General features: G+C 42.2%; 2 protein-coding genes across 6 annotated transcripts in view; both read right to left on the minus strand.

The window, feature by feature from the left end:
- The window catches only part of LOC131185258 (uncharacterized), a 30,688-nt gene extending 28,940 nt beyond the window's left edge, over positions 1-1,748 (minus strand). Inside the window, exons 1-2 of the mRNA XM_058157677.1 lie at positions 1,398-1,748; positions 7-254 (exon numbers count right to left, since the gene is read on the minus strand). Of these exons, the coding sequence (XP_058013660.1) occupies positions 7-222 (216 nt within the window). The 5' untranslated portion in view covers positions 223-254; positions 1,398-1,748. The remainder of the gene's footprint in view (positions 1-6; positions 255-1,397) is intronic.
- A 1,930-nt stretch (positions 1,749-3,678) lies between these two features.
- LOC131184027 (membrane-spanning 4-domains subfamily A member 15-like) lies at positions 3,679-24,290 on the minus strand. Of its 5 annotated transcripts, none has more exons than XM_058154967.1 (7): positions 24,209-24,290; positions 21,911-22,158; positions 19,680-19,802; positions 19,033-19,089; positions 11,859-11,978; positions 8,001-8,114; positions 3,679-5,851 (listed from the first exon to the last, which is right to left on the minus strand). In XM_058154967.1, exons 2-7 carry the CDS (start codon positions 22,124-22,126, stop codon positions 5,738-5,740), a joined length of 744 nt encoding a protein of 247 aa, XP_058010950.1. In that variant the 5' UTR covers positions 22,127-22,158; positions 24,209-24,290; the 3' UTR covers positions 3,679-5,737. The 5 variants fall into 5 exon arrangements, with proteins under 5 accessions (XP_058010950.1, XP_058010919.1, XP_058010929.1 ...); XM_058154936.1 differs by lacking the exon at positions 24,209-24,290 and adding an exon at positions 24,136-24,207; XM_058154946.1 differs by lacking the exon at positions 24,209-24,290 and adding an exon at positions 24,065-24,194.
- Positions 24,291-25,673: the final 1,383 nt, after the last annotated feature.

Below are 25,673 nucleotides of genomic sequence, written 5' to 3' on the forward strand. Positions count from 1 at the left end.
GCGTACCCCAAGCACTTTGGGCTCAGCATTGAAGAATCTCTCCAAAGGACTCTTTTGTGGGACTTGCTGAGGAGCATTGGTGGAAAGTCCAAGTTGCTGAGCTCCATACTGAAGATATGAAGTTGCTCCAGATGCCTGAAGAGCAACCGTGGGCAATCCAGGGGCCGTTTGGATTATGTTTGCTCCATTTGAGGGGATGAGAACTATGGTTCCACTGGCCATTCTTGCTGGAAGTGTTGCCACATTTAAATTACCTGCAAACAAACAAGTGAGGAAAAGTTAATGTCTTAACATCAAGGAGGCAAATTCTGGTGCTTCTCATTAATCTCACTTTGTGAGATAGTATTTGCCTGTAGTAAAACTGAAGTAGATTGCCAGTAGGGTTCAGGGCGCTGGGTAATAAAAACATACAGATGTACATCTGGGATAAACATCTTTCCTATCCCAACAGTTCAGCCAGAACCAAAGAAGCTTCTTTGCTGAGAAGTGAAAGGTTTTCAAGAAAACCCTCCACAAAACTCCAGTTTCCTTTTGAAAAGCTCCTTTGGGACAACCATGACCTGAAGGATTGAGAATCTCCATAGATATCAGGGAGAAAAGGCTAATCAGAACATGAAAAACATGCATATTAAATTTTTCAACGCAAAAAGTGTCTTTCTCATCTTAGCACCACCTCAGATCCACCCAGCTGAATGGCATTTTTCATTCGGGCAAGGTTTTATTGTCCTTGCACTCTTGCCCTGTTACTGTCAGATGGATCTAAAGGCATCAGGCATGGATGCTGATTGACACCTTGCAGCAAGTTCATACCGATTTGGACAGAACAAGTTACTGGGAAGGACACAAGAACAGGGATCTGTATCGCACCTTTGCTTCATTGATGTGGGGAGGTTTCTCATCAGAACACAACTGGACCACTAGACTGAGTTTTCTAACAAAACTCCTGACAAACCCTGAAAGCAGGGAAGCGATTCAATAAAGTGCTAACTACACCTAATAACGCTCCGGATTTTTAAAACTCTGACTCAATGGCCGGAATTAATCCCACCAGTTAGGATTTATACAGATCTTAAGAGGAAGCTTCTTCCTTCTTGAGCTGTATTAATGGGAAGTCAACGTTAAAATCGATCCATCCACCCACCGTTGAAGGTGAACTTGAAATGTTGAATATTTGTAAGTTTACACGGCGCCTTTGCGCGTATTGGGCACTTTCATCGTGGCAAGATTGACTGCAAACTCTTTCCTGTCCGCAATTCTCCCCTGAAATCCTCCCATCTAGAAGACCTGCGCTGGCTGAGAAGGACGGTGGATAGCTGCAGGGGAGAACTGGCAGGCACGGGATGGTCCACATATTAATTCCATATTAATTTTTTGAAAAGTAATAAGAAACTACTCACGGCAACTTCTCAAGACGAAGTACACGAAAGCCCCAGGAAAAAGGGAAGTAACTTAACGAGAACACGTGGAGGGCGGGCTTCCCCCGACTACTAAAAGGGTGGATTTACTCATAGCTTAATCAAGGACTCCAGATAAAAACTTCTTTCTTGCCCCTTTAATTGTAGCAATAAATAAAAGTTTGGGGCCGGAAATCTTTTGCTTCTTCAGAAATGAGAGGAAAATTATCCAAGTTTATAAAGTTCTGTTATTCCCAGACTAAAACGAAGCACCGAAATCAAACTCATCCCTCTATCGTCTCTTTCGCGTTTCTCTTTCTCCCGAAGGACGCAAGTCCCACGCTTGGAGGGGCTCATTTTCAACCCCACGGAGACTTCCACAATCTTTGCAGGAATCGCCAGAAATAAAAAGGGGACGCGGATTGCGATCACAGCCTCCCCATTCCCCACCTCACCCCCTAGCTTTTTAAGTAGCCCTCTTCCAGCGGAGGATTTTGTTTTCTCTCTCCTTTCCCTCCACTGGCGTTTTCTGTCGCTTTCGAGTTGCTCTTTTTAGCGCTTGTACAGGCAAAGCCGCACCCGCGTGAAGGGGAGGCTGGAGGGACTCGATCCCAGCCTTCGATTGCGCTCCTTGCGAAACTCTCCCTGGAAACCTCAGAGGCCGCTGAAACATCTGGGCCGCATCGTTTACCCAATAAGCAGATGGCAAAGGGAAATCCTCTCCGCGTATTGGCAAACTTAGGATGGGTAAATCTATTATGTTTCCTTTTGCACTTAAACTGAGCATTTGCTTTTTGGTTGATTCTTCCCTACTATACATTTCCTCACTGTTGGAGAGACCCCCCTCCCACTCTTCTTTCACTATGTATGTTGCACGGGAGCACCCTCTAGAGTCCTGATCCTCCTATTGCCGTTTTTTTCTTGGCTGTTCTACGAACGTCTATGGGGGTGTGTGACGGCTTCTGACCTACCTCCCCCTCCATAAACTACGCTATTCCCAGATTTCATCTTTTTAAAAAGCAGTTTGCCGTTATCTCTTCTAGATGCCAAGATAATTTCCCTATATTATGATATTAGCTTTTCAGTCTTTAGTTCAATTCCTAGCAATTCATTTCAAGGGGAAATTAAACAGGTGTTTCAATCAATAGGATGATAATCAGCTGTGAGTGTGGCAGGGCTGTGGTAAGGGAAGTTGGAAAACATGATTTCCACATTGAATCAGAGAAAGCCAATGGTAGCTGCCCTCAGTTATGGCCTGGAAATGTGAGGGAGGCTGTATCATGCAGAAGTCCTTAAAGAATGGTTTCAAGAAGTCTTTGAGGCAAAGCCGGGAAGCTGTGTGGATACGCTCCTTCTCTCCTTAAGCAATCTCCTTGTGCTCAGGGTGAGGTAAAGTGTCTTCCAGCACTCAGGCTACAGGCAGTCCTCATTTAACAAGGGTTCAAGGTTACACCAGTGACGGAAAAACAACCAAGCCTCACATTTACGGCCTTTAAGAGTCAGTAAAGCAAAGGAAAGCTGAAGAATGTAAATACAGTCATGGTTTCACTTAGAAACCACTTTGCTTAATGATTGACAATTCCAAATGTGGCTGCCAAACAAAGACTCTCGGTATAACTACGTTGCTATTAAACCACTGTGTCTATCCCAATAAGTATAGTTTTAGTAGATGCTCTTTATGTTGCTGTCTATGGAGTCGATAGAGTTAAATCAAGCAAGATATTTGAACTTTATCTTTATTTAGCAAATTTCTCTCATGCTCAGAAGATTCATCCTGCACCCTTATACTATAAGGGGGAAATAACTATCCAAATATTTTGGCATCAAAGCAAAGCACCAAGTTGTATCTATGATACAAGCCTCATATCCTAGGACCAAAGCTTTAGAAAATCTTATAGGAAGCCTCAAGTATCAGTTTTTGTCTTCTTCCAATCCCCCATCTTCTTCCATCTTCTTCCATTTGCTTTATTGTGGTATGGGCTGGGGTAGCAATGGTTAAGATATAGTTTATTACCTCTATCCGTATTCAACCACATTGAGAAATCAACAGAAATCATCCTCTCGGAAATTGTCATCCACAGAGATCCTTCACAGGATCATTTAGACAACATAAATGCCCCAGAAGCGGTCTTGAATCTGTTTGCCTTTCTTAATTTAAATCTGGGAAAACTGAGATGAAAGAGAATAAGAAGTCTGGCTCCAAGGGTTGGTTTGTCCAAAGAAAAGGGGTTGGGACTCCAGTAGGATTAGGAATAGAACAAAACGGCACAGAATAGAACAACAGAACAGAATAGAATTTTTTATTGGCCAAGTGTGATTGGACACACAAGGAATTTGTCTCCAGTGCATAAGCTCTCAGTGTACATACAAGCAAGAAGTGATAAATCATTATCACAATTATAAAATACATTCTTTATAAATCATAAGATACAACACTCAGTGTTAGTCATAGGATACTAAATAAGCAATCAACGCAAATCATACTAGGATACTAAATAAAACAATGTCATTAACATAATTAATATCAGATACAATATATAAGATAAAATACCCTTTGGTATGTCTGTGCGAGGCGCCAGGCTGCAATCAGCTGCAGAAGCGGCCACGCTTGTTGGAGGCGGTCAGAGCAGCTGCTGTGAGTCAGCTATATGGGTGGATGGGACGGCCTGCTGCAACCCTTCAATAAGCCGGTGAAGGGCGCATGGGGCAGCTCACCCCTCTGCCTCATACTGGTACATGGGGGTGGAGGATTAAAACGTCCCCTGAAAATATGGCCTTGCGTTTATTTCAGAGGTCAAAAGAAAATAAGACCAGGTCTTGGGGAAACATGCTCTGTTTTCTAGTATTGTAAGAGGTGGTAGAATAGGAGGGCTTCTCCTAAAATCTACTATCGTTTCTACAATTTTGAATGTGTTCGGTTCAAGATTGTTCTAGCTAATTGTTCAGCTTCCCATCTTTTTGCAGGTTCATCAAAGAAAGGAAGTAAGAGTGACATCAGTTCAATTGAGCTAGATTACATTCAGGATACTGCCTATCAACTTAAACCCCAAAAACTGTGCAAATGTACATTTTGTACACCTGTAAAATCATTGCAGGAGTCAAACTTTTCACCATGTAATTATGGACAAGGAAGCAACGAATCTTCTCTACATCCCAATTGAGTCTCTTGGGGCATATACAGTACCAGGGATGGGCAACTCTGGCACCTTTAGGAACTGTAGATGTCAACTCCAAGAATACCTGAATCAGCCCTGCAGGCTCAGGAGTTGAAGTCCACATGTTACAAAGAGATCATAGTTGCCCCCCCCCCCCATATACCCTCCCCAAAAGTACGAATGGCTTTGATTTTGGAATTGCTCAGTTTACACAACTGTAAACTCTTCAAGAATACAGCTAATGGATGTGTTTACAGCTGCCCCTGTTGGAGATGGGACGATAGTCAAAAGAACAAAAAATGGCAATTTGCATGGAATCTTTGTTTTTCATCAGCTTAAGTGCCCTAACAATATGGAATACTGTAGTTATATGCAAACTTCTGTTTTGGGATCACAGTGATTATGCAACCACTATTACAGGTAGTTCTCAACTTACAACTTGTCATTGAGTGACCATTCAAAGTTACAACAGACTTGGAAAAAAAAGTGACTCATGTCCAATCCTCACAGGTAGCAGCCTCCCCAGGGTCATGTAATCAAAACTCAAGATGCTTGGTAACCAGCATGTATGTATCACAGCATACCAGGGTGGGTGATTACTATTTGTGGCCTTCCCAGCTGGATTTTAAAAAGTCAAATGTGGGAAACCAGATTCACTTAAGGACCACATGAGTCACTGAACAAGCAGAATCATTCACTTAAGAACAGTGCCAAAAAAGGTCCTAAATCTGGCACAATTCCCTTAACTGCCTCGCTTAGCAATGGATCTTCTGGTCCAAATTGCAGTCGTAAGTCAAGAACTTCCTGTATTGTATCAATTATATGTTCTAATTTTAGTAGCTTTTTCTTTTCTGTAGCATCAGATCTCCTATTTAATTCCATAGTTGTCATAAAAAACAAACATCATTCAGAGTATAAACAAGAGATAATAAACAGCCTCCATCATCCACTGCAAGGAGTGCACTTCCTCATGAATATGCTGATGAATTCTTGTTTCTAGGGAAGTGTTACAACTATTAAGTAAAATCAAAGAACTTTTACATTTGCCACCATTTAATTTGGTGTTTAAAGGCTGTAATTGAAAAATAAACAAGCAAGCTGGACAAAATAAAGTAATATGAAATGCATTGCTTCTCCTGAAATCTCTGTTGCTAACAATTCTCACATTTTCTTCCTGGTGTTCTTGTTTTATTGAGATTTGGTAACCACGTTGTCGTAAGTTGGTGGTGGAGGAAGAGAATTTGGTTCAGCTGCAACTTCTCCACCTCCAATGACTTGGTAAGGCACACAAACCATGGTTGGCTGTAACAGAAAAGAATAGTTAATACAAAAAATATTCAGGGATGTATCCAGTGGTGGGATTCAAGTAATTTAACAACCGGTTCTCTGCCCTAATGATTTATTCCAACAACCAGTTTGCCAAACTGCTCAGAAAGTTAACAACCGGTTCTCCCGAAGTGGTGCGAACTGGCTGAATCCCACCACTGGATGTATCTATTACTCTAGGTAGGAGGAACAGATTCTCCAGTTTTTAACTGTGATGCTGGCAGTCGCACCAGCACGTTGAAATCCTTGATAGTTCTAAACCTTATAGATTCCAGCTTAATTGAGGAACATAAAGAAAGAAATAATATTCTCATGATTTATTCACAAAAGCTATCAGATTATTAACTTATTTTAACAATTTCAAAGCCCCAAGAAGATGCATTTCCCTCCAGGGGAGGTTAATTTTTTGGTTTCTATAATAGGTTCAATTGGCAGTTGCTGTGAACTGATACAAGTAGCAAGAAAAATATTTGTAGGTCAGGGTTGAAATAAGGGGACCTTGATTGAAATAAGGGGACCCTGAGCTTGGTTGTTTTTTTGCAGATGTTTTATTACCCAGCTAATAAAACTGACGATGTTACCGAGTTTGAGTAATGAAACATCTGCAAGAAAATAACCAAGCTAGAGAGCACCATGGACCCCAAGACAGGTATCTCTATATGCTGATTTAGCTGCTTACAATACAGTAGTGGCCAAAATTGTGGAAACCTTTTGGGAGAAGTGTATTTTCTAAAACTAGCTAATAACATCACTTTTTTTTAGTAGTACCATATAATTATATATCAATGGAAAGATAATTTAATCAAGAATGTAATGCAATAACTTTTATGAAGGATTTGCTATTAGAATAGCAGTTACAGTATAAAGAAGAAAAGTGAAATGCATAGAAAAAACATATACAAAAAATATCACCATAGAAAAAACGAGATATACAAAAATTATCACGTCAGTTAATACTTAGTTGGATAACCTTTAGCCTGAATTATGGCCTTACAATGTCTTCCCATGGAGTGAACCAAGTCTTTTAGTTTTGCAGCTTGTTAAATGTGAAACCAGGATTGGATGATTGTTTCCATTAACTGGATTTTATTGCTGGGTCGCTTCTGACTAAGTTTCTTTAGTTGGCTCCATAGATATTTAATTGGGTTTAGGTCTGGGCTATTCCCAGGTCATTCCAGCAGTGGAATAGGATTATCTTGAAACTCCCCCAAAAAGTGGTGCCATCAAACCTCAAAAACACACTTTTCCCAAAAGGTTTCCAAAATTGTGGCCACTACTGTATTTTTAGAGTTCTTCTGTTTTGTCGGGTCCAATCATATTTACCCCCTTCAGTCTTTGTTCTGTCCCATCTTCTCCCTCTCAAATTAATCTAAAGCATTTCTGAAAGTTTGAGAGCACATTTGTTATCGGTACAAAAGGAAGCCAACTGTCATTTCTGCAGAACAAGGGACAGACGTGGCTTTCTGACCCACCACAAAACTTGCCAATGCAGAATGTTGGTACGTGGTTGGTAATTCAATTGTTTCCAACTGGTTTTTTCAAAGGCCTTTGTAGAGCTGACAGAACCCTTTTATTATTACATCTATATTTGGAGACCTTAGGTAGCATATGGTAGTCATGTGTTCAGCTGCTTGAGATTTAAAAATAATGTTATTTTTTTTAAAAAAATGGTAGCATTGTGGGAAAATGTGATCAAGTAACAGATACTTTATATCAATGTAGTCATACACTAAAGTAACAATATTTAGAACTGAGCTCTCAAAAATGGAGACATCAACTTCTGCATCACTGAATTATAAAGAGACAACACAAACTGTGTTGTATTCATGACACTCATTCTCTAGCAAAACAGAAGCTGGGGAAAAATTGCATCATCTAATTATTCATATGCAGAAGCAAAAAAAATCACAGGACATTGGATCACAATTGAAACCCCTCCTAGTTATAAAGGTTACTGGGTAAGCCAAGTAGCCAATCTCACCTATTGTTCTGGGTAATAGCAAAGAAACAAGGAAATGGTCAGATTAGGTGGAGTGCAAATATAAAGAAGAAAAATGGATAATCTACTTTACATTCTTTAACAATGAGAACTGCTAAAGATATTATCGAAGTATCAAATAGTTACCTGGGCACCACTAGAGCAAGTTGCCTGGCAGCCGAAATGAGCCAGTGAAACAGTGATGCAGAATTCCAGCAGGCTGAACAAGAACAGCAAAACGGAGACACCATAGCCGACACTCTGTAGAGTAGGAAGACAAGTTGAAATATAGTTGTAAACTGGGAAATTAATGTAATGGTATCTATTTTATTTTATTTAATGAGTTACAGTCCCACCATTAAAAGGGACTCCCAGCTGCTTCCTTGGGAAATACTGGGAGGAACAATTGTATTGGGTAGATTTGGGTGGGACGACGGAGGTAGGTCTTGATGATGTTATCTGGGAAGAGTTCGACACGGTGGCTCTCGAGGACATAGACAGGATATTGGGGAGGCTTAACGCGACCACATGTTTATTGGACCCGTGTCCCTCCTGGTGAGTACTGGCCGCCCGGGAGGTTACACGAGGCTGGCTTCAGGGGACTGTCAACGCCTCTTTGATGGAGGGTATCTTCCCCACCGCGTTAAAAGAGGCGGTGGTGAGGCCCCTCCTCAAGAAGCCCTCCCTGGATCCTGCTGCCTTAGAGAATTATCGTCCTGTCTCCAACCTTCATTTTGTGGCGAAGGTTGTTGAGAGTGTGCTGGCGCAACAGCTCCCCCAGTACCTGGATGAAACTGTCTATCTGGACCCCTTCTAGTCCGGCTTTCGGCCTGGGTAAAGCATGGAGACGGCATTGGTCGCGTTGGTGGATGATCTCTGGAGGGCCCGGGACAGGGGTTGTTCCTCTGCCCTGGTCCTATTAGACCTCTCTGCAGCTTTTGATACCATTGACCATGGTATCCTGCTGCGACAGCTGGAGGGGTTGGGAGTGGGGGGCACTATCTTTCGGTGGTTCTCCTCCTACCTCTCTGACCCTTCACAGACGGTGTTGGCAGGGGGGCAGAGTTCGACCACGAGGCGCTTCATGTGTGGGGTGCCACAGGGGTCGGTTCTCTTGCCTATCCTGTTCAACATCTATATGAAGCCGCTAGATGAGATCATCTGTGGTTTTGGGGTGCTATGTCATCTGTACGCTGATGATACACAGCTGTACATTTCCACCCCTAACCACCCCAACGAAGCCATTGAAGTGATGTCCCGGTGTCTGGAGGCCGTGCGGGTCTGGATGGGGAAAAACAGGCTTCGACTCAACCCCTCCAAGACTGAGTGGCTGTGGATGCCGGCTTCCCGGTACAGTCAGCTGACTCCATTGCTGACTGTAGGGGGCGAGACATTTTCCCCATGGAAAGGGTCCGCAATCTAGGCGTCCTCCTGGATGTACGGCTGTCTTTAGAAAAGCATATGACGTCCGTCGCCAGGGGAGCTTTTTATCAGGTTCGCCTGATACGCCAGTTGCGTCCTTTCCTAGACCGGGATTCCTTATGCACGGTCACTCATGCCCTCGTCACTTCCCGCCTGAACTACTGCAATGCTCTCTACATGGGGCTCCCCTTGAAGAGCACCCGGAGGCTCCAACTGGTCCAGAATGCGGCTGCGCGGGTAGTAGAGGGAGCAACTCGAGGCTCCCATGTAACACCTCTCCTGCACAAGCTGCACTGGCTGCCGGTGGTCTTCCGGGTGCAATTCAAGGTGCTGGTTACTACCTTTAAAGCGCTCCATGGCTTAGGACTGGGTTATTTACGGGGCCGCCTGCTGTCACCGATTGCCTCCCATCGACCAGTGTACTCCCATAGGGTCTCCTCAGGGTGCCGTCGGTCAGACAATGTCGACTGGCGACCCCCAGGGGGAGGGCTTCTCTGTGGGGGCTCCTGCCCTCTGGAACGAGCTGCCTCCAGGGATACGTCGACTCCCTGACCTCCGGACCTTTCGATGCGAGCTCAAGACCTTTTTGTTTCATCGCGCAGGGCTGGCCTAATAGTTTTAATTGGGGGCTTTTATTAGAGTTTTAATTACTTTCAGCTAAATTGAATCAGTTTTTTAATAATGTTTTAATTTTTGTATTTTTGTTTTTACCTTGCTGTAAACCGCCCTGAGTCCTTTGGGAGAAGGGCGGTATATAAATCAAAATAATAAAAATAATAATAAAAAAATATTGGGAAAAACAGAGACACTGTACAGGTAAACCTCGACTTAGAACCACAATTGGGACCAGATTTTCCACTGCTAAATAAAGCGATTGTTAAGTGAGTCATGTGTTATTTTACCTTTTCTGCCACTGTTGTTAAACAAATCGCTGCAGTTAAGAGAATCATACGGTTGTTAAGTGAATCCAGCTTCCCCACTCCCGCTGTCTTTGCTGATCAGAAGCTGGCTGGGAAAGTCGCAAAGCTGCAACTGTCCTCAATAATTTGCTCATGTGACTGTGGGGATGTTGCAACAGTCATAAATGCAAGGAGTGGTCATAGCTTTGAGTGCCACTGAAACTTTGAATGGTCACTAAATGAATAGTTGTTCATTCAGTTAAAGACTGCCTGTACAGCCTCTGTGATATGAGAAAACCGCATCAGGGAACGTTATTAGCATCCTTTATGTTTTGCAGCATTCTAAAGGGAAATTCCAGATATCACTGAGAATCAAATGGGGATCAGCCTTGTTTCAGATCCATACGTAAAGTTAAATCATTGCACAGTAGCAGGTATTTCACCTGAGTCTTGTTTCTTCTTTATGCACCACAAAATGCTATTCATTAGGATGAAGCAGAGAACAATCCAACGCTCAGTCTAAATCAGGGGTGTCAGACTCAAGTCCCGGGGATCCAGTCTGTGGGATGCTTAGATCTGGCCCACGGGACTGCCCTGGAAACAGCAAAGGACCTGCCCGCAGTGCCTCTGCCAGAAAAATGGAGCTCATGAGAGGTGTGTGAGGCCCTCCTAAGCTCCATTTTTGCTGACAGAGGGTTGCAGGCCATAGCAGCCAAAAATGAAGCTACGGAGCCCATTTTCACTGGCAGAGTGCTCAGGCTACCAGAGGTGCCCCTGACATAAGTGAGCCACTCTGGCCATAGGCTCCCCGGCTCCCCGAGGTCAAACACAATACTGATGCGGCCCTCAATGAATTCGAGTTTGACACCCCTGGTCAAAATCATTAGTTTTACCGATGCAGAAATTCTCAGCTCTAGTAACAAAACTGGCTAAAGTTCATGCTAGACAGTGGGCATAGCGCTAGCAGAAAAAAGTCAGACTGGAGTCCTTGGAGGATGTGGAAGTTGGAGGCCCTAGGTGGACAATGGCAAGGACATCCCATAGTACTGTCAAAAGTTACCTCCCAGCTGTGTAGACCATAGTATGATGTACGTTACTTTATCATTTTTATTCTTATGTTCTAAGGATATTTAACCCATAATCTTTCCTAATTCTAGGCTCTTTGGCATTCTGCTGGCCAGGTACCAAGTGATCCCTCTAGCTTTGCATGTCAGTGAAAGATGCTTTCTTTTGCTTACCTCCAATTCCTCTGCTTCTTTATTTAAAGGGACATGTTCCCCATAACAAGGTGTTCAGGTTATGATGACCCAAACACAGTAGAACATTTTGGGTGTATGTTCTCTTGAATTGCCCTAAGAGTCACAAGGAACAGAACCCACAGCGGTGAAAGCAAACTAATTCATTCTGCATCTGTCCACACTTCAGAACCTGCCTAAATTTCAGTTTTCTAAAACGATGCAAAGAAGGGATGAGGATGTGGGGGTGGCAGGAAAACCTGGTATCGATTTCAACATGTGCAGCTGTATTATATTCCATATAGAATTGTCAGGCACTCTTCTGTTTTGTGTGAGTATTGAAGCCCTACTGTAAAACAACCAAATGTTTACAGGGACATAATCAAACAATATGTCACATTTGCCATTAAAAAAATTATCCATATATAAGAACAGATCGGTTTACTTACGTTTATAACTGTAGTGTTAGATACAGAAGGTCTGTTGGTGACCATCTCATACAGGTACAGGATGATACCAGTTAATGCCATTATAGCACTTGTGATGTTCATCCATATACTGGATTTCACCTGAAACAGCAATACACCAGAAGGAGAGAAATTACAATTACAGTGTCAGCGTAAGTCTTATTAAATACAAAGCATAAAAATAATTAGCCCCAAATATAAAACAGTGACAGAATTCAATCTATGTGCGTGTTTAATGACACATAACCAGTCAGTGGTGGAACCAGACAACATTCTCTAAGATCATAGGAATCAAACAGCAGCAATAACAAGGTTTTCCACAGTGGAAAGGCAAATGCCGCAATTCATTTGAAGACTTTTCTAACACTGTCAAGGTTAGGTTTTGGGTTGGAATGGAAGAGATGCAAGGTGATCTTCAGTAAAGCTCTTTATTCAATACAAGAAACAACCAGCAAAAGGTCCAGCTGACTGCACTCCTTTTATAGGGAGCTGTCAGCCAGGCAACCAATCAATTTAAAGCAATTCCCCCGCTTAAACAGCGGACCTGAGTGAAGACTTCAGCTCTTGGTTTCAGTAACTAATTACAATATGTAACACCTCTCCCTACCAAGTCTCTGTGGTTCAGACTGGTAAGACAGTCTGTTATTAACAGCAGCTGCTTGCAATTACTGCAGGTTCAAGCCCCACTAGGCCCAAGGTTGACTCAGCCTTCCATCCTTTATAAGGTAGGTAAAATGAGGACCCAGATTGTTGGGGGCAATAAGTTGACTTTGTATATAATATACAAATGGATGAAGACTATTGCTTGACATAGTGTAAGCCGCCCTGAGTCTTCGGAGAAGGGCGGGATATAAATGCAAATTAAAAAAAAAAAGTCAGGACATTATTCTTTGTAACAAATTTAATCACACAAGTAGGTGGGGCAGCGGGGCAGCTGTCCCAATCTGCGCAGTTCATTTGGAGCAGCGCTTTGACCAAGCAGGTCAACTGCTGCTGTTGCTGCTCCTGGATTGCCCTGTGACCTCATCAAGAACTTGGTCTCTGGCATCTCCGGCACAGATGGAACTGGTTCCATAGGGACTTCACGCTGACTGGCTCCTGGTTCTCCAAGTACCCGTGTCATGTCTTTGTCTTGGTTTGTTGTTGGCTCCAATCTTGGTGGAGCCTCAAAGTCTTTGCGTGTGTCTGGTGGAGAGTTGGTTTTGGGCGGAGTCCTTTCCAGCTGGCAGTAGACAGAGGTGCTGAAACGGCCACGCAGTTGGTTGATATGCTGATGCCAGATGCGGTCATCCTCTAGCTTTATTCTGTATGACTGCCGTCCAGTGACTGCTACAATTAGGCTAGGAATCCAGAGGGCACCTCTGGCATAGTTGTGTGTGTAGACTCCCTTTCCCACAGCAAATGACTGGAATTGGCTGGTTGAATCAGGGGATGCCCCTGGAGAATATTCTGGGTGTAGCCGGTCTAAGTCAGTTCTTAGGTGGCAACCCATTAACAGTTCGACTGGACTCCAGGTAGTTGTGGCACTGGGTATGACATGCTGGACTAACAAATATTTGGCAATTCGAGCTTGCCAATCCCCAGGGCCCATTTGAACAAGTGTTTCTTTGGCTGATTGCACCATTCTCTCTACCTGTCCATTACTCGCCAGATGGAACGGTGCAACCAGGGCATGGCAGATGCCATGACTTGCCAGGAATGTCTCAAACTGGTTGGCCGTGAATTATGGTCTGTTGTCAGACACCAGGATGTCTGGAAGTCTGTGGGTCATGAACAGTTTCAATAACACCCTGATGATGCCATCTGAGATTGTTGATGGCATCAAAACCACCTCCAACAATTTGGAATATGCATCGATGACGACCATAAATGTCTAGCCCTGGAATGGTCCCACAAAATTGATGTGGACCCTTGACCAGGTGACCTGGGTATCTCCCACTCTCATGCGGGAGCAGAGGGGGGCCCTGGTCTCATCATCTGGCATGGTTTTCAGGAAGCGACCCATTCTACAATGGCCTTATCCATGTTGGACCACCAGACATAACTCCGGGTGAGGGATTTCATTCTGACAATGCCTGGGTGACCTTCATGAAAGGCTTCCAGGACTGGTTACTGCAGTTTGGGTGGGACGATTATCCTATTTCCCCACAACAAGCAGCCCTTCTGCGTGGACAGTTCATGTTGCTGGGTATGGAAAGGTGTGAATTCTGCTCTGATGGGCCCTTTTGAACACCCCCTCCACACCCAGTTGAGTACTTGGGCAAGAGTTTGATCTCTTACGGATTGCTTTGCAATCTCAGTGGCAGTAATGGGGCCAGATGGCCATTCCTCTATTAGGAGGATGGGGGTCACTGGGGCCAGGTCCTCTAGGATAGTTGGAAGCAGGCATCGGCTAAAGGTGTCCACGTGGTTCAGGGACTTACCCGGTTGATGGATGAGTCTGTAGTTGTAAGCTGCCAAAAACACAGTCCAACGCAACATGCATAGTGACAGGCAGTCAACGTTTGTCTGTCTCTGGCGAACAGGCCCAGCAGCAGTTTGTGATCTGTTATCAATTCGAAATGCCTGTCATATAAATACTCATGGAATCTCTTTACTCTGGTGACCACAGCCAAAGCCTCTTTACCAGCTGGCTATAATTTCTCTCAGATGTTGACAATGTCCTGGAATAAAATGCGATTGGAGCCTCTGTTCCATTTGGGATCCGATGGCTTAGGCCTTGCAAAAGGCATTCCATGGGGCTCTGGAATAGCCCTGGTGCCACACTCACTCCGAATTGCAGCCAGTGACATTTGAAGACTCTGCGATGAGTGATGATGGTCTGTGCCTCTGCTGTGACATTGTCAACAGGCAACTGCTGGTATGCCTGGACAAAATCCAGCTTCATGAAAACCTTTCCTTCTCCCAGGGAGTGCAATAGTTGTTGCACGACTGGCACTGGGTAAGTGTTCTGTTGTAGTGGTTTGTTTAGTGTGCATTTATAGATTCAACAAATACAGACCGAGCCATCTGGCTTAACAGGCATCGCTATGGGTGTCTCCCACTTGGCGTGGTCGACTGGTTCCAAGATTCCTTGGGCAATTAGCTTATCTAACTGCTCATCTACCTTGGAACATAGAGCAAAGGGGACCCTGTGCAACTTCATGCGTATCGGGGCAATCTGAGGGTCCAGGTTGAAGAAGATAGGCATCACGATATATTTGCCCAGATCTTCATTGAAGACACCTGCAAGCTCCTGGGTTAGGGCCTCAACATCGGGGCTGATGGAGTTGATACCAGTAACTCCCAGGCCCAGAAAGGAAAACCAGTCCAGCCCTAAAAAGCTTGGTAGGGAGCCATCTACTACAATTAGCTGCAGGGGGCCTACAAAGTTTTTAAACAAGACTTCAAAGGTTCTGCTTCCAATGATGGAATGCTTTTGGCCTTGACAATCACGGAGGTGCAGGCACTGATGTCTCAGTTGGCTTTTGGAGAGTCAGCCCCAGTCTGTTAATTGTGTTCCATGAGATGATGGTCATGGATGACCCAGTATCTACTTGCATCCGACAAGGAGCACCCTTGATCAGGACATTTATGTTAATTTTTTTTAATAGACAAGGTTGGCTTGCCCAATGCAAGTCTCTGCCCAGCAGGCGCTTTTGGAGACAGCGTAGCATTCTTCTCCTTGTGTCCGTGGCCTCTGTTGTGGCCTTTGGTGGTAGGATTAGTTGGCAGGTTGGCTGTCAGGTTGGCTGGCATGGCAGACTTTAGCTAGGTACCCTTTCCTGTCGCACCATTGGCAGATAGCATTTTTGAACTGGCAAGTTGCTCTTGGGTGATTGCTGCCACAACACCTGCAGGCTATCAGTTTCCATTCATTAGCTGTGCTTTGCCTCCTTGAAGATTTAAGATGGTAGATGTCATCATCATCAGTGGACTCTTCCTGATCTAAATCATTGTGGTGGATGGTAATCACTTTTCGAGAGGATGATGGGTTATTTGATTTTTGTATTGCCACTGTCGATTGGCTCGACATCTCTGCAACTTGGGCTTTGTTGAGCGCCATCTGTAGATTGAGGCTCGCCTTAGCAAGGAGACGCCGTTGCAATTTGATGTCCCTTACACCGCAGACTAGTCTGTCCAATAAAGCATCATCCAAATCTCTAAATTCACAGTATAATGCAGCTTTCTGAAGGGTAGTCACATATTGATTAATTTGCCATCTCCTTGGTTTTGATGATGAAATGCTTGTCGGCAGGCAATTCTCGACGTTTTGAGCGTGTAGTGCATTCTCTCTCTCTCTCTATTTTTATTTGAATTTATATCCCGCCCTTCTCCAAAGACTCAGGGTGGCTTACATTGTGTTAAGCAATAGTCTCATCCATTTGTATATTATATACAAAGTCAACTTTTATTGCCCCCAACAATCTGGGTCCTCATTTTACCTACCTTATAAAGGATGGAAGGCTGAGTCAACCTTGGGCCTGGTGGGACTTGAACTTGCAGTAATTGCAAGCAGCTGTGATAATAACAGACTGCATTAGTCTGTTGAGCCTATTCTGCAGCGTGTCCCATGGTACCGTTTGAACAGCCGCTGGAGTGAGGAGAAATCTGGCCATCTCATAACAATGTTAATGTTAAATGCTCTTTTAGCTATACAACATTACAGAGAGGCTACTAGAGAGATGGGGCTGGAGAAACCCTTGGAGCAAGTAGTGACAATTTTGAACATTTAAAAATTGCTCTGGGCTTCTGGGTGGCACCACCTTTCTCGCTGGGTGCTAATTTATGGCACTCCGCATTGAATATGGTAAAAGCCGGACATAACAACTGATCCCGCTTGATTTCCCTCTCTGGTTGAAAGAGAGAGAAAGAGCAAGGGGGGGGGGAAATGTGGTAGATTCCCCTAGGGGCTTTGTTTTTGTAATGCAAAGTCCTGCAAAGGTCGAATCCCCTTACCCCTCCCCCAACCTCCAGTATTCACTGCGCTCCTGAAAAAGCAGGAAAAGAGGAAGGTATCCACTTCTGCTAGCAATTGATTTCTTTTTGTGGTTACTAAAGCAGGCGGAACAAGTGTGAGTGAACAATTATTGGTTTGCAAGTATTTTTGATTTTCTGACTTCTACCCTTTTTTTTAAAAAAAAAAAAGAGAGAAATTTTCGCCCCCCCTTCAGTTTCGTTTTAGAAAAACTAAAAGCAGAGCGATACATCAAAGGGAGCTTTGCTGTTGAATCGAAACTGAATGGAGATTTTATCTTATTGTGTTTGACTGTGGACTGTTGGATTATATTACGTTGTTTAAGTATTTTACAAGGGGATTCTCAGCAGGAACTTTGTCATGGAGGTTCTTTCAGAAGAATGGATTTGTGACTTTATACAGGACTACACAGAAAGTATGTATTTAATCATTCAAAAATATGAATTGATAAAAAATGGGGACGTTTTGGATGAGAGCTTGGAGCAAATTAATCAGTGCAATTATTCGGAAAATGGAATGGAGGATATACAAATAAAAGTGGATAAATATGAAGATTTGATCGTGAAGAAACAAGGTGTTGTAAAGAAGTTTTCTTTAAATAGTTTGGATGGACTGCCTGAATTTGTGCTACAGGAGATTGTTCCTCAAATGGAAAAGACTCACAAGCTTAATGTTTCCCAAGATTTCTCTTTTTGGACTGATGGAATATACGGCAGTAATTTTTGGATTTTTGGACATAAGGAATTACTAGGAAATATTGTGATTGACTTTTTAAAAGGAGTATTGAAGGAAAGACAGAGATTAATGCACCAAAAAAAATGGCAAGAGACAAAAGTATTATTCTTGGAACAAGGTTTTTTTAAAATATTAATAGACAAAAATATTAGTGTCCCGAAAGACAATTTGTGAGGAATCTGGTTTGGATCTATACTGGATTTTGATGAGGAAGAACAAAAGTTTAATAGATATTGTAATTTTCTGTATTGTAATTTTATAAGGTGTTGCACTAAATTTTAAATAGAATATTTTCAAAAGATCTTATGTAAGAAAGACATGGGGGGGGAAATTATATGGTTATAGGAGTTATAAGGGACATATTTTTTGAATTGGATTGGATTTTTATGCTTTAGCTGGTTTTAAATACTTTAGGATTAATTTGTTCTATTGATTCATATATCTTACTATTGTTATTCTTAATTTTATTTTTATTTTTATTTTTTGAAGGATTTTGGTTATGTTAGGAGGAAGTCAGAGCTAGAGAGGAAAATTGGTATAATAGTTTTGGGAGAAAATTTTCTTAGCATATGTTTGTTTTATTTTAACTATACCTTGTGCTTGTTCCAGGAAGCCAGGGGGGAGGGGGGGAGGGTATTAGTGAAGGGAGGGGGGTTGGGGGGAAAGGGGGAAATTTTTTTTTTCTGTAAAACTTTTTGAATAAAAAAAAAAAATTGCTCTGTATTTAGTTCTCCCCTGTCAGGAATGTAGACAAGACAAAAACATTTCTATGCTACCATGAACACACTTTAAATCAAGGAGAAATAGGGAAGAGAAAGCTAATTCTGTGCAGGAGGGCTACCATCAGCTTTCTCTTTCCTTTAATTCCCAGAAGGATTCCCACACTTGTTCCATACTTTTACGCCTAATACTCCTGGTTTCTTTCTAATGTTGCTTTCATATAGGAATACTTCTGAAACTGGACCCTCTGTTAAGGAGTAGGAGAAGGAATAATGTTGGAGGTCTGGTTCAAGACTAGAGCATGCAAGAAGACACTCTTTTGCTCAGGACTAGCACCATTATTAGTGGCAACGAAGGAAGCTCTGGTAGAACAAGCCCCCACATTATGGTCATTGAATCTCTCAGGCTTCTCTCATTTTTGTCACGGAACTGATAGGACCTGCAGGTTGCACATCAGGAAGGGAACTTGGCAAGAAGCCCATCGCAAAATGGGGACCAGGGAAGGCTCAAATTCTGGATGGTTGAACATTCTCTATTGTTGATATAAAACTTTCAATGGAAGCAGGACTTAGAAGCAAAAGTTGATCAAAGAAGGAAATGGGTGTGGTTTTTGAATTTGTTTTTCTTTCCCAAATGTTGATTTAAGACTGAGCAGTATCTGAAGAGAATTGACACAATAAAAGGTCCTGAGTGCTTACAAGGAAACTGCATAAAAGAAATTCAAATGCTACACAGATTTCTCACCAAACCACGATTTTGACGGTTTGCAGCTGCTACACAAAGTGATCCAGAAGAAATAAACTATGGAAAACAAAAAAGAAAAACAAATGATTGTAGTCCACTGGAAATAAAAGGGGGAAATTATCAGAAAATGACCTAAGCGTAGTACATAAAATCATCTGCCACAATGTCCTACCTGTCAATGACTACTTCAGCTTCAATCACAATACACGAGCAAATAATAGATACAAACTCAAGGTAAACCGCTCCAAACTCGATTGCAAAAAATATGACTTCAGCAACAGAGTGGTCAATACCTGGAATGCACTACCTGACTCTGTGGTTTCTTCCCCAAACCCCCAAAACTTTAACCTGAGACTGTCTACTGTTGACCTCACTCCATTCCTAAGAGGTCTGTAAGGGGCGTGGATAAGACACCAGTGTGCCTATCATCATTGTCCTAGGTCCTTTTTACTGTTACTCTTTTCATGTATCTTATATGTTATCTTATATATGCTTGACAAATAAAAATAAAGAAAAGAAAAATAAAGAAAGAAAATCCGACACCCATGAGAAGCCAGATAGGTGCCAATGCAAACAGGACTTCTATAAGTATCCCTTAGTCATTACTACCATGGTGCATGACTCAACAAAAATGTGCACATACTTACAAATATCCCTTCCCAAAAGGGGTAACCTCCAATTGCAGACAAGGGAAGATAGTAACGAGAAAATAGACGAAGTGAGACAGCCCCAAAGCCAATGTGAATCAGACCAATCATGATTTGGACAGCCTACAGAAGGAAAACACATAAAATAAGACTTCATTCACTGAATCTGAGAAAGAGAAATATGCTAAACTCAAATGGGAGAAGGGACATCTTGGGACACTGTTGTCACTATGTACCAGGCATTTACTCCAAATTATGATCCAGATTCTAATTGAAAGAGTTTTAAAAAACAAAAACATTTTCCCCCCTTTTTCCCCCCTCCCTCCCAAAAAAAACCAAAAAAAACCCTTCCCCTGGTCAATCACAAGGTATTGTTATACATAAACCAAACATAGAATAAAATTTTCCTTCCAATCCAAATAACCACATCCAAAGCTTTTCATCTCCCAACCCTCCCCATTACATAAAATAAGACTTCATTCACTGAATCTGAGAAAGAGAAATATGCTAAACTCAAATGGGAGAAGGGACATCTTGGGACACTGTTGTCACTATGTACCAGGCATTTACTCCAAATTATGATCCAGATTCTAATTGAAAGAGTTTTAAAAAACAAAAACATTTTCCCCCCTTTTTCCCCCCTCCCTCCCAAAAAAAACCAAAAAAAACCCTTCCCCTGGTCAATCACAAGGTATTGTTATACATAAACCAAACATAGAATAAAATTTTCCCTTCCAATCCAAATAACCACATCCAAAGCTTTTCATCTCCCAACCCCCTCCCCATTACATAAAATAACTTTCTAATTATTCAAAGGCAATCTGATATTTCTTAATCTGATATCTGTTTTGTAGATAATCAATCCATTTTTCCATTCAATTAAATATCTTTCCTGCGTATTGTCTTTTAAAAACGCTGAGATTTTAGCCATCTCAGCCAAATTAATAACTTTCAATATCCATTCTTCTATTGTAGGTATCTCTTCTTTCTTCCAGTATTGTCCAATCAACAGTCTTGCTGCTGTTATTAAATTCAGAATCAATTTAGTCTCAATCCCTGTACAATCCGTTATAATTCCCAAAAGGAAAAATTGTGGCAGGAACTTTATCTTCTTCTTCAGTACATTTTGAATAATCCACCAAATTCTTATCCAAAAGACCTTAATTTTCTTGCAAGTCCACCAAATATGAAAATATGTAGCATCATCACAATCACACCTCCAACATTTCGCTTGGATATTAGGATACATACATGATAATTTTTTAAGTGCCATCTATAAAACATCTTATAAAAATTTTCCCTTAAATTCTGTGCTTGTGTAAACTTAACATTTCTAACCCAAATTTTCTCCCATGTTTCCAACATTATTGGTTCCTGAATATTCTGTGCCCATTTTATCATACAATCCTTTACCAAATCCTTTTCCGAATCTATTTCAAGCAACACATTATACAATCTCTTTATATGCTCCTGGGTCTGATTTCTAATTTGCTTTATTAAATTTTCCTCCCTTTGCATTATACCAATTTTTTGATCTTCTTTCCATCTAGCACTTATTTGCCCATATTGAAACCAAGTATAATTCCTCCCTTCTTCATTTAATACCTGTAATGATTTTAATTGCAATCTACCTCCTTCAGCATACAAAAGTTCTTTATAAGTAATCATTTCCTGTTTCTGTTCTATATTTATATTCTCTATTGCATGTCTAGGGCTCGCCCATATAGGAATCTTGTATTCTAATTTATAGGAATATTTTTTCCAGACCCGCAAAAGAGCACTTCTCAACACATGATTCTTAAAAGCCCTATCCAGATTCTAGAGTGATCTACAGTGGCACCACCATTGTTAGGAAGAAGGACTATAAGAATATCAAGATGGAGAGAGAAATGTCACTTCTCTCACTACAGACTCCTTGACAGGAACTTAAGCAGGATCATAAGCACAAAGAAAATTCAACTACCTTGGGCTGCAGCCAATCTATGACCAGGTTCTTCTGGAGAAATGCCTGATAGTTGCACTTCCCAGAAGGAAGGGAGAAAAAGAAACTTCATATCAGAGTCAGAATTTCTGTAGAAAGACAAAAGAAACTACCAGGAATAAAAGAGGTTTCTGGGGTATATTCCAGAACCAGACAATAGCCAAACTAACTTCCTAACTTCAACATGGAGCTCACAGGTCTTTACTTAGCCAATAAAATCTTAATGGACTACAAAGTAACGCATGCGTACCCCAAGCACTTTGGGCTCAGCGTTGAAGAATCTCTCCAAAGGACCCTTTTGTTGGACTTGTTGAGGAGCATTGTTGGAAATTCCAAGTTGCTGAGCTCCATACTGAGGATATGGAATTGCTCCAGATGCCTGAAGAGCAGCGCTAGACAATCCAGGGGCCGTTTGAATTATGTTTGCTCCATTTGAGGGGATGAGAACTACAGTTCCACTGGCCATTCTTGTTGGAAGTGTTGCCACAGTTAAATTACCTGGAAACGAACAAGTGAGGAAAAGTTAATGTCTTAACATCAAGGAGGCAATTTCTGGTCCTTCTTAATGTCTCTTTATGAGATAACATTTGCCTGCAGTAAAACTGAAGAAGATTGCCAGAAGGGTTCAGGGAGCAGGGTAATAAAAACATACAATTTTCTCTGGGATAAACATCTTTCCTATCCCAACAGTTCAGTCAGAACCAAAGAAGCTTCTTTGCTGAGAAGTGAAATGTTTTCAAGAAAAAAACCCACAAAACTCCAGTTTCCTTTTGAAAAACTCCTTTATTTATTTATTTATTTATTTTTAGATTTTTATACCGCCCTTCTCCCGAAGGACTCAGGGCGGTTCACAGCCAAAATAAAACTGTACTAATATACATAATAAAAACAATTATAAAAATCTTATTAAATATCAGGCCAGATTAAAACTATTTAAAACATAAAAACCCCAAATAGTTAAAACAGAATATTAATAACTGCTAAAAATTTCTATGCCAGTCCTGCGCGAATAAATAGGTAAGTCTTCAACTCGCAGCGAAAGGTCCGAAGGTCAGGTAGTTGACGTAGTCCTGGGGGAAGTTCATTCCAGAGGGTGGGAGCCCCCACAGAGAAGGCCCTTTCCCTGGGGGCCGCCAGCTGACATTGTTTGGCGGACGGCACCCTGAGGAGTCCCTCTCTGTGAGAGCGCACGGGTCGGTGGGAGGCAATGGGTAGCAGTAGGGACAACCATGACCTGAAGGATTGAGAATCTCCATAGATATCAGGGAGGAAAGGCTAATCAGAACATGAAAAACATGCATATTAAATTTTTCAACGCAAAAAGTGTCTTTCTCATCTTACCACCACCTCAGATCCACCCAGCTGAATGGCATTTTTCATTTGGGCAAGGTTTTATTGTACTTGCTCTCTTGTCCTGTTACTGGCAGATGGATCTAAGGCATCAGGCATCTAAGATCATGCTGATTGACACCTTCCAGCAAGTTCATACCGATTTGGACAGAACAAGTTACTGGGAAGGACACAAGAACAGGGATCTGTATCCCATCTTTGCTTCATTGATGTGGGGAGGTTTCTCATCAGAACACAACTGGACCACCAGACTGAGTTTTCTAATAAAACTCCTGACAAACCCAGAAAGCGGGGAAGCGATTCAATAAAGTCCTAACTGCCATCAACACCTAATAACGCTCCGGATTTTTAAAACTCTGACCCAATGGCCCGAATTAATCCCACCAGTTAGGATTTATACAGACCTTAAGAGGAAGCTACTTCCATCTTGAGCTGTATTAATTGGCAATCATTGGAAATTTGCACGGCGCCTTTGAGCCTATTGGGCACTTTCATCACGGCAAGATTGACTGCAAACTCTTTCCTGTCCGCTAATTCTCCCCTAAAATCCACCCATTTAGAAGACCTGCCGTGGCTGCATGGCTGGGAAGACCGCGGGTCACGGGTGGATGGCTGCAGGGGAGAACCGACAGGCACCGGATGGTCCAAATATTAATTCCACATTATTTTTTAAAGAAATTACTTACGGCAACCTCTCAAGACTAAGTACACGAAAGCCCCAGGAAAGAGGGAAGTACCTTAACGGGAACAGGTGAAGGGCGGGGTTCCTCCGACTATTAAAAGGGGGGATTTACTCATAGCTTAATCGAGGACTCCAGAAAAAACCCTTTAACTATAGCAACAAAACTCTCCAAATTCATAAAGTCCTGTTATTCCCAGGCTAAAACGAATCACTGAAATCAAACTCGTCCCTCGACATCTCTTTCGCTTCTCTCTCCAAAGTCCCAAGTTTTCAACCACTCGGAGACTTCCACAATCTTTGCAGGAATCGCCAGAAATAAAAAGAAGGGGGCGCACATTATGATCACAGCCTCCCAGTCCGTCACACACACACCCGAGCTCTTTAAGTAGCCCTCGTCCGGCGGAGGAATTCCCCCCCTCCTTTAATCCACCGGCGCTCCTTACAGCTTTCGGGTTGCTCTTTTTAGTGCTTGAACAGGCAAAGCCTAAGGGGAGGCTGGAGGGACTCGATCCTAACCTCCGATTGCGCTCCTTGCGAAACTCTCTTTGAAAACTTCAGAGGCCGCTGAAACATCGGGACCGCATCGTTTAGCAAATAAGGAAATACCGAAGGGAAATCCTCTCCGTTTATTTTCAAAGTTAGGATGAGTAAACCTATTACGTTTACTTTTGCACTTAAACTGAACATTTGCTTTTTGGTTGACTGCTCCCTACTATACATTTCCTCTCTTTTGGAGACACCCCCCCCCCACTTCTTCCACTATGTATGTTACACGGGAGCGCCCTCTGGAGTCCTGATCCTCCTATTGCTGTTTTTTGTTGGGCTGTCCTACGAACGTCTATGGGTCTTGAGAACAGGTCGTTTCAATGTCTATAATAAGTGTTCTGGAAGAAGACCAGTGGTGAAATCCAATTTTTTTTACTACCAGTCGTCGGCGTGCTGTGGCTTGGTGGGCATGGCAGGGGAAGGATACTGCAAAATCCCCATTCCCTCCCTACTTCTGGGAGAAGGATATTGCAAAATCTCCATTCCCACCCCACTCTGGGGCCAGCCAGAGGTGATATTTGCTGCTTCTCCAAACTACCCAAAATTTCCGCTATCAGTACTCAAAAATTCCGATACCGATTCTCCAGAACCTGTCAGAACCTGCTGGATTTCACCTCTGGGAGAGATGCTTGTGACCACCTTCCCCCTCCATGAGCTGTGCTATTCCCAGATTTCATCTCTTTAAAAAGCTGCTTGCCGTAGATGCCAAGGTAATTTCCCTATATTATGATTGGCTTTTCAGTCTTTAATTCAATTCCTAGCAGTTCATTTCAAGGGGAAATTAGACAGGGGTTTCAATCAGTGGGATGATAACCAGCTGTGAGTGTGGCAGGTCCAGTTACCTGACACAATATAATTCTGAATTTAAGAAAAGGCAAGAGGAAACCCAAAATGTTTTGGATGAAATACAAATATGAGTTAAATAATTTACTAGGGAACATAAATCCGTCAAGAAATTAAGATTTTATAGTAACAGTTATCCATGTTAACCACAAGAGAACTGGAAATGCAAAACACAGACATTTTCAATTTGTGAATAAACCAGGAAAATGGTTATTGTATAAGCTGCAAAGAGAAAAAAATTGAAATACAAGAGGGAGATAATGTATTTTTTTTAATTGAAAAAGTTTTACAACAACAATTAACTTTTTTCCCTCCCATCCCCCCTCCCCTCTTCTTCCCCCCTCCCTCCAAAACCCCCCTCCCCCACCCCACCCCGACTTCCCGGAGCAAACACAAGGTATAGTTCAATGAACAAACAGTCATACATTAAATTTTTAAAATCTAACACAATTATAATCCTTCTCTTTCACATAACCTGACTTCTAAGAGGGAGATAATGTATTGATGGACATTGTGGCTATATAAAAAATATCAATATTTAATTTATATAAAGGACATGTTATTCCATTGGAGGAAACAACTGAGTATCAGA

Source organism: Ahaetulla prasina, chromosome 1 (assembly GCF_028640845.1).
Source record: "Ahaetulla prasina isolate Xishuangbanna chromosome 1, ASM2864084v1, whole genome shotgun sequence".
NCBI classification, from domain to species: Eukaryota; Metazoa; Chordata; class Lepidosauria; order Squamata; family Colubridae; genus Ahaetulla; species Ahaetulla prasina.